General features: G+C 35.2%; 1 protein-coding gene across 1 annotated transcript; it reads right to left on the bottom strand.

Moving 5' to 3' along the window:
• Positions 1 to 4,736: 4,736 nt before the first annotated feature.
• On the bottom strand, positions 4,737 to 9,950 carry LOC111055717 (zinc finger protein Aiolos-like). Its single transcript, XM_039419113.1, has 3 exons — positions 9,838 to 9,950; positions 7,052 to 7,187; positions 4,737 to 6,577 (listed from the first exon to the last, which is right to left on the bottom strand). Exons 1-3 carry the CDS (start codon positions 9,877 to 9,879, stop codon positions 6,162 to 6,164), a joined length of 594 nt encoding a protein of 197 aa, XP_039275047.1. The 5' UTR covers positions 9,880 to 9,950; the 3' UTR covers positions 4,737 to 6,161.
• Positions 9,951 to 10,111: the final 161 nt, after the last annotated feature.

The raw sequence follows: 10,111 nt of genomic DNA, 5'->3' as shown, positions 1-10,111 counted from the left end.
TTAATAGTTGGGTTACCATATCACAAAAGGCTGCCAGTTGGCCTCTGAAGATGGAAATCTCATCTAGCCGAGGCTGTTGAATTTTATTAGCCTAAATTACAACATAAATACTAGGCCTATAAAGAATCTAACTTAGGTACTGTACTATGGTAGTTAGAGAACAAGAGAAGGATCATAAATATTTATAATAATTGAGGTTAAGTTTCAAAATATTTGTTTCAAGAAGTGTTTGTATATTGCAGAAACTCTTACTTACGTGATTACTCATGACTAATGAGAATTAACAAAACCAAACTGATCATTAAAAGATTCACATTTATCAATTCTAAAATCCAATTTGAAATCATAGATATTAGCCAGACTTAAAAACTCAGTCTTTCTCTCTTGTATTTCAATAGTATCATTATTTTCATCTGTCAAAAATGTCGATATACAAAGTTATCGATAAAAGGTTTTCGTCTTTATAGAATTTATCTCGATAGATATTGTTGAAATCTGTTATCACGTTATATGCAATCTATTTGATATGACTAGGCCTGGTTTTGACTTCATATCACTTGCTTTTTTTAATTGAACAATGCTTAATTGGTAATTAATTTGAATAATGCTGAAAATCTGTACAGAAATTTTTTTTGATGCTCTCAGTATCGATCTATCTCTTAATCGATTTTTTCAGCTCGATACTCATGCAAATTCCCAATTGATCAAAATATAAAATGATAGCATTTTTTCAATGTTATCGATATTCTGTTATTGTCTATAGACATAGCCACCTCTAATACCTGTATTAGAGGTGGCTATGCTATAGCCCCCTGTGGGTTGGGGGAGCTTTGAGTCGATCATCGTACTCAAGAATGAGTTGAAAACCAGAATTCACCCACAGTATCCATGCTTGTCGAAGGAGGCAACTAAAATGGACCTCAAGGCAACTCCAGAAGTTGCCTAGCCTTCAAATCCACGGGATCCCATCAGGGCGGTTTCGGAGTGGCAGAAAGAAAAACCCAAGAGACCAGAAATGGGTGAAACTCCAGGCACAAATGTGGGTCAAGAGACTGAGTCAAGGGTGGCCGGGCGTCCTGGAGGCAGTTTGGCGTCTCCTCTCTCAGTGGAATGACTTACAAAAAGGCCAGGAGTGGAACTCACATAGGTCATGAGTTTGTGGGTGGAGAGGCCAAAACTCATCACTGCTCAAAGAAGGGCGGCCATTCAGGCAAAACTTCTTGGGAGAGGTGAGGCTGCTGAAACCCTGCAGAGTTTCAAAGGAGCAGAAAGAAAAACCAAAGAGACCAGAGATGGGTGAAACTCCAGGCACAAATGTGGGTCAAGAGGTTGAGTCAAGGGTGGCCGGGCGCCATAGAGGCAAATTGGCCGCCCCTTCAATACCTTTAATACCTTCAGCATCATCCATTATATTACAATATGCCTTTGCACACAGTAGCTTCCGGACGGTTCTCCTGAAGGCGGCCTCATCCAATTGCATATCACACTGGATTGCGATAAGGATTGCAACCAGGTGATAATTGGAATGTTAGTATAGGGAAAAAGTCCTGGTTCTTGTAAAGGACATAGGTATGCCTAACTAGCATACTACTTGGGAACACAATAAGCTTCGGTTGACGTGTTGGGTTCTTTGAACCTTTGGATCCTTGGATCCATCCCTTCAAAAACAGTGAACAATATTGTCTATACAAGATTCTCATCGATATACGAGGTGTAATCAAGAAGTAAGGTGACTTTTTGAATTACGCAGGCATTGTTCATTTGATTTTCTTATTTTGTTGCATTAGTAAACATTTCCTGTGCATATTTTCTAAGTTTCAAGTGAATAGCATGTTTAGTTTATTTTTGACAGTTACAAAGGTCAGACATATTTTGGTATGCTCAGAAATGTGCGTCTTAGTTCATTCAGTGTGCTTCCACTGGAATGATTGAGCCCTAGTTTTGACTTCATAACCGTATACCCATGTTTTGTCATCTGTTATGATCCTTTTGAACAAATCAGGGTCATCATTGACATCATCCAATAGTTCATGAGCGATTGTCATGCGATGGTTCTTCTGGTTGAAATTGAGCAATTTTGGAACAAAATTCACTGACACACCTTTCATGCCCAAAATATCGAAAAAATTAATGGCTCGAGCCAACCAATATGCCAACATCTTCTGCAACTTCTCTGATAGTGATTCAATGATTTTCTAAAACAATTTTGTCCACTATTTTGACATTTCCATCTGTTGTAGTGCTGGGGCGTCCAGAGCTGAGTCCGTCATTGGCATCTTCTCGTCCATCTTGGAAGAGCTTGTACCACTCAAGCACGGGTTTTCTCATCAAGAGTAGACTCACCCTATGCCACTGTTAACATTCCAAGTGCTTTGGAGCACTTAATTCCATTTTTTATATGAAATTTGACTCAAATTCTTTGATCCATTTTTTTTATATAGTAGAAAATTCGCCAAGCTCACCAAAATACGTCTGACTTTTACCTGTCAAAAAGAAATCTAGACATGCTATCCACTTGAAATATATGCTCAGGACATGTATACTAAGGCAACAAAATAGAAAATCAAACGTGCATTACCCACGAAATTCAAAGTCATCTTTTTTTTTGAACACACCTTGCATTGTTGAAATCAGATTTGTCAGCTCGGATTTGTGGGAGGTAAGATTTCAAGCTTAGAATGGAAGGATAAGATGTATCCATTTCACTTTGTCATTTTCTACAAACGATGTATCAATATGCTTACCTTTTGATATATCATCATTTTGGATGAGTAGACCTATAAGCTACAGCTTGTTTTGTTTCATAGTTATGAACAAGTAATTTCGACAAAAATTGTTGGCTACAATGAAAATCTTTGTGAAACACTTGTTCGTAACAAGCAAATCACTTGTAAACTTGTAGAAATTCATTGTAACTACAAGTTTACAATTCTGCTTTTATGAAACGCTAGTAATCAGCTGTTCTCCAAAACCATGGTTGGCAACAAGACTTGTAACCTACTTGTACCTTTGTGAAACAGGACCCTGAAGGCGGCTTCATCCAATATTGCATATCACACTGGATTGCGATAAGGATTGCAACCACGTGATGATTGGAATGTTAGTATAGGGAAAAACTCCTGGTTCTTGTAAAGGACATAGGTATGGTATGCCTAACTAGCATACTACTTGGGAACACAATAAGCTTCGGTTGACGTGTTGGGTTCTTTGAACCTTTGGATCCTTGAATCCATCCCTTCAAAAACAGTGAACAATATTGTCTATACAAGATTCTCATCGATATACGAGGTGTGTTCAAGAAGTAAGGTGACTTTTTGAATTACGCAGGCATTGTTCATTTGATTTTCTATTTTGTTGCATTAGTAAACATTTCCTGTGCATATTTTCTAAGTTTCAAGTGAATAGCATGTTTAGTTTATTTTTGACAGTTACAAAGGTCAGACATATTTTGGTATGCTCAGAAATGTGCGTCTTAGTTCATTCAGTGTGCTTCCACTGGAATGATTGAGCCCTAGTTTTGACTTCATAACCGTATACCCATGTTTTGTCATCTGTTATGATCCTTTTGAACAAATCAGGGTCATCATTGACATCATCCAATAGCTCATGAGCGATTGTCATGCGATGGTTCTTCTGGTTGAAATTGAGCAATTTTGGAACAAAATTCACTGACACACCTTTCATGCCCAAAATATCGAAAAAAATAATGGCTCGAGCCAACCAATATGCCAACATCTTCTGCAACTTCTCTGATAGTGATTCAATGATTTTCTAAAACGATTTTGTCCACTATTTTGACATTTCCATCTGTTGTAGTGCTGGGGCGTCCAGAGCTGAGTTCGTCATTGGTATCTTCTCGTCCATCTTGGAAGAGCTTGTACCACTCAAGCACGGGTTTTCCCATCAAGAGTAGACTCACCCTATGCCACTGTCAACATTTCAAGTGCTTTGGAGCACTTAATTCCATTTTTTATATGAAATTTGACTCAAATTCTTTGATCCATTTTTTTTATATAGCAGAAAATTCGCCAAGCTCACCAAAATACGTCTGACTTTTACCTGTCAAAAAGAAATCTAGACATGCTATCCACTTGAAATATATGCTCAGGACATGTATACTAAGGCAACAAAATAGAAAATCAAACGTGCATTACCCACGAAATTCAAAGTCATCTTTTTTTTGAACACACCTTGCATTGTTGAAATCAGATTTGTCAGCTCGGATTTGTGGGAGGTAAGATTTCAAGCTTAGAATGGAAGGATAAGATGGATCCATTTCACTTTGTCATTTTCTACAAACGATGTATCAATATGCTTACCTTTTGATTTATCATCATTTTTAGATGAGTAGACCTATAAGCTACAGCTTGTTTTGTTTGATAGTTTTTGAAATCTTCCTAGAGATTCTCATCGAAATATAGAAATTTCTAAAATTTATAATACATTCCAAAGAATCACTCGAAAGAAGACAGATTCACTCTCTACACACAAAACTCGTTCTGACCCTTCCTGTTCCTAGTGTGATAAGAACCCATTCAAAGGATTTAGCAGACCCATCATTCTCAACTGATCTACTAAGCAATTTCCTACTTATAGCAATAACAACAAAGAGTCAATAACGAATCTGAGTCAAATTCATTCCTAGTGCATACCAGAAATTATATATTATTGTTCAATATTGAATAAGTTATTGATGAAAAAATTAAGGCAAAATGGCATCACAACCAGAGATTCAATCAATGTTTGATTTTTCTTTATTATTTTTGTTCTTTCAACAGTAGTTAGAGTATAAGTTAAATTATATAAAAAGAGACACATTATAGCAATATAACCACAGATACCTGTGGGGGAATAGGAGTTCCACACCTAGAAGCTAGAAATATCAAAATTGTAGGCTAGGATGACGATTTCGAGAGTTTATTGAAAGTTGATAAATTGAAGTAAATAATTATGGAAGACAGGAGAAATGTATAGAATATTCCTCAAAGATAGAATATCTATTAACAAGAAGTTTCTCTTACAATAGATTGCTAAAAACTATTGATAGGCTAATCTAAATAATATTAATATAATGAATCTCTAGTGAATTATAACTGTTTGTGATACAATACAAAATTGCTATTCAAAAGGATAGAACTCTCAACAGTAGTCCATAAAGTAAAATCAATTAGTCCCTCTCAAGTTGTATCCCATCTTATTCTAAATAAATAATAAAATCTATAATAAGCCAGGAGGCTTTTGAATTAATCAACGCAGCCATATTAACAACAATAACATCATAAAATGGAGCATAGGAGTTCAAAGGGTTTTGCAAAGACAATATTGTTGTTTTGTTGTTGAAGAGGTGGTAATTTAATGAAAATTTAATTGTCATGAAGATGGGATCATCAGAATGGATCTTTTCACATTTGAGGAGACAGCTCTACCAGCTGAGCTATACCAGACAACCTTTGACATTTTGTCCTGAATAAATTTGTGATTTATATAATTGAATATAATTTAGAATTGTAACAATGCAGAAATTCTTTACATGTTGTAAATCATATTTTAAACTAATGAAATAGTTAATAAATAATTTGAATTTGAAAAAATATTATGTGTAGATTGCTTTGAATTTTACGAATTTACAATTGAAGAGGCATGAATATTCTTTACATTTAACAAGAGTGGGAGAGCTCCTTGCAAGACCAAGTTTCAAGGATAAAGCAATAGAAACTCACCAACTTTTTGCTTTGATTTCTGCAAATTAATATTTCTGGATAAGTTAATATGAGGAGAGAAAAGTAAATCTGGCAGATGGATAAAGACATAGACTCAACTTGCATAAAATTGCACTCATTAATCCCAATTGATGTTTCAATCTGCTAAGTGCTAAACCTTCATGTCATCCTCGTCAGTACAGAAAAATGTACTGAATTGAAATTTACTCAATTAAGTTACACTAAATGATTAAGCGCACGAGAATCTGACACCAATCACACAAATCTCAATTGCAAAACAAAACAATGTCAATAGAACTATTATACAATTATATTTCAACGGTTTGCCTTCTAATATGATGTGCCTTATAAGTACATGAATCAGCACATCAAGTAACATTTATCTCAGAATTATTTCTTCACAGGCTTTTTCCCCAGTGTGTTTCAGTCTGATATGTCTCTTCAAATCACCTGATTGAGCAGATTTGTGGTCACAAAATTATAATCACATAAATCGCAACTAAATGGTTTTTCACCAGTGTGTGTTCTTATGTGCCTCTTCAAATTACCTAAAGTAGCACATTTGTAGTCACAGAAGTTACAACTAAATGGTGTTTCCCCAGTGTGTGTTCTAATGTGGCTCTTCAAAGCAGCAATCCGTGTTGTTTCATAGCTGCAGTCGGCACAGATGTAGAGCTTGGTCTCTTTGCCAGCCACAGTTGGCTCAGTGCACTTTTCCGCTGGAGAGATTGAATGTGCATCCAGTTCACCCACTTCTGTTGCATTGGCAGTGCCGCTGATAGAAGGCCACATCTCTGCTTCACTCTTCACTGCGCCAAAGTCAACTTCTTCTGAAATGTCTTCTCCATCTTGGGTATCTACAAAAATAAACATACAACATTACTTGAGAAAATATACAACAAACTATTCTTGAACAGATGGAAAATACATTTGAATAATTGCAATATCTCAGTAATTTCTATCTGTAGACTGTCTGGCTTCTATGGCTTCCTGTAAAATGGGTGCTGCTATCCAGAGATTGTCAGTTTGGTTTTAGGATAAGCATTCCTGACCGGCAATTAGTAGGTACTGGGTTTGATTTCCGGGCTGACAAAAATTTTTTGAACATTCGCGCTCATCGAATTTCCACCTGGCTGTTTACCCTGTTGTCAATATTTGCAGTAGCAGAAAGAAGTCTTAATGGTGAATTAAATTATTTAATTTGGATTTCGTTTAATAATAATTATTCTTGAACAGTGTGTCTCAGCTTAATTTGAAAGCTGATTTGATTCAAGTATGTGTTGTCAAATACATTTCTTTGATATGACTAACAAGACACAGTTATATCTTACCTTCTTCTTTGATGAATATTAGATTGTAGCCAGGGATTAAATAATGTTGTTGGCTGAAGTCATTATCGGTTGGAGCGAATGCAGTGCTGCACTCTGGCGCTGGTTCTTGGCTGCTATCTACTGCAACTGTCGCCATCTGCAAATATATTCACATCACAACACTGCTCATACACAAACAGTGGTACTATGATCAAATGAGAGCAGAGTTTGGGAACAAGCATTTCATTGCTAAGTCAACATACAAGCTCATAAATTTATAGCACTGGAAATATATGTTAAGTGGATTAAAATTATTATTTTTCTGATCAAATAATGGAAAGACTGCAAACAGTTTTTGACCGAGCGCAGTGAGGTCTATGTTCCAACTCGGTTTTTCTTTTGGATTTGGCAAGAACATACCTTCTAAGGTTCTTAATAAGTCTCTACAATTCTGTCAATATCTTTTTTTTTCATGTCACATTAGGAAAAGTGATTGTAATGGGGAGTGTAATGATGTAGTATTAGGAAAAATTTACATTATGTGATCAGAAAAATATTCATTTTGTATGAAAGTCATCATACAAAATAAATATTTTTCTGATCACATAATGTAAATTTTTCCTAATACTACATCATTACACTCCCCATTACAATCACTTTTCCTAATGTGACATGAAAAAAAAAGATATTGACAGAATTGTAGAGACTTATTAATCTGACTGCTAATTGTCAAGTGGTTGAAATAGATTTAAAGAGTAATTCAAACATGAATGGTGGAGAGTATCAATGAAGAAATATAGGAGTAATTGTGAAATTGAAACTAAAGGTGCAATTCCTTAGAGGCGTATGAGACGGGAGGTCATCCAGCGTTAAGTGATAACACGCCGGTCTAATAATCAAGAGAATGCGAGTTCGAATCTCGATCGGGGCAAAAGTTTTTGACAACAGCACAATCACATAGATACGGCCACCCCGTCTTTCGGAGACGATAAGCCGTCGGTCCCGATTATCTAAGAAGTAGTCGTCATCTCTCATCATCATCCCTCTCACTCATTACTCACGCACAAGCCTAAGAGCTTATGTGGGCATCACCCTCAGCTTGAACTGTGTCGTTACAGCCTTCATGGCTAGAACATATAACCTACGAATTCATAAGAATTGATGATTCTTTAGATATGAAACGTAAAAGCAATAAATTAGCCAACACATCGAATTCATCTGCCGCCATAACGTTCATAAAACATAAAAATCCAATGAGTCATCCAATCTTTATTGATTCATACAATAAGTACATCATTAAATGATAGGGAGAGAAAAAATAAAGTTAACTTGTCTAATCTAATATAATCTAATGGATGAATAGGTTATGTGCTCTAACTGTGACAGCTGTAACCACACGTCTCGACCTGCCTGCTTAAAGCCACGCGTCCAAAACCTACTATTACTTCAGGCCCCACAACTGATTAATGACGTCATAACATGTAGATTGATTCTTCCTAGAATAATAGTAGTTTCTACTAGCTTATCAATGTATGCTCTCTAACTATTGTTACTGTATCGATTTTTTATTGGGTAAAATACTGGTTATTATTTCCAACGGACACATCAGGTATTTTTCACTTTTTTTTAATTTTCACTATTTTTTTAACACATTGAAAAATCTTCTGTGACAATTGTCAATTCACTGTTTAACAATCAAAAGTGTAATGCAAAAGGAAAAACTAATAATTTCACCCAACCAAACCTTACTAGTGCGTGGGGACATACGACTTTGGAAATAATTCCAAAATACTATCTAAATTCCAGATTAAAGATATTTGTATTTTATTGAATAGAAATTTGTTGAAATAAAAATACTTTATTCCACAAATGCAATAATTTCTCCATACTTTAAGCTTGATAGACATACTCGATTCAGTGATAGATCTATTCATAAATTCATCTCAACCAGAAATACTTAATAATAGCATTTATACTTAATAGTATTTCAACCAGAAATACTTAATAATAGCCTGTATCAGAATCAAAGAAGAGGTAAATCAAAGGTAAATTTTTGGATAAGATTCAGTGAGTTTCAACCTGGACTATCAGCATCAATTGAATTTGAAATGTTGATGTTAGCTGTAGAAAATACTACATTTTTGCAGTGAATATCACTTTCGATGACTCTTGTCAGAGTATTACCATGGAGAAAAGATAGAATAAGAGAATATCCCATGGCATAAGACGTTTATGTTCCAAATTTCACGGTTAAACTAAAGCAAATAGACCTACCGTAGTAGTTATTTTTTGTGAAGCTATGTGACACTGGTAGTCTCTCATACTGTGCCATTCTTGCACTCTCATAAGGTCAAAACAGTAATAATGGACAGTAGTCGATTGTAATTGGCTTGAGTTAACAAAAACCGAAATGATATTTAGAACATAAACGACCTATACCATGTTATATCTTCTTATATCCTTTTCTCTATGGTATACTGTATGATTTGGAGAATGCATAACTTCTTCTATGACAAACAGATGGTGGGCTAATGAAATGCATTTGTTACCTACTTATATAGTACAATGATAGTTGAATCTCATACTTCTCTTAACATGTTTTTTGAATCTCATATTTCTCTTCACATGATTTTCTAATAGGCCTATGATATTTCTCTCCACATGATTTCATCTGAGAATCAATTAAAGATGGAATTAGAAGAAAGGATAGGATTTAATAACCTACATGACAAACCAAGAAATATAACTATTTTTACAACTGTCCTCCTCACGGAGTGAATAGGTACATTGAGAATGCGAATACTTGCCTGATGAATAGCTGTATTGCTATGAGAAGGTTCATTCTTCATTTCAATGTCAATTTGTTCAAATGGACTCTCATGTTTCACAAGTTCAATCTGAAACAGAGAGACAACGTTTTTATAACTAACTTATTAGAAGAATTAAGATAAGACGTTTTAGATTTTAGCACATTCAATTTTAGAGAATGATAGGGAAGTTTGATCGATGAAATGAAAAGAGTGAGTAATTTTGATTTGATTAAATTTTCTTCCTGGAGACTCTCAAAGAGTACAGGAAATC

The sequence above is a fragment of the Nilaparvata lugens genome, unplaced genomic scaffold, assembly GCF_014356525.2.
Source record: "Nilaparvata lugens isolate BPH unplaced genomic scaffold, ASM1435652v1 scaffold8510, whole genome shotgun sequence".
Classification (NCBI taxonomy): domain Eukaryota; kingdom Metazoa; phylum Arthropoda; class Insecta; order Hemiptera; family Delphacidae; genus Nilaparvata; species Nilaparvata lugens.
The sequence above is the reverse complement of the archived record's forward strand: the minus strand, read 5'-3'. Positions and strand labels throughout refer to the sequence as shown.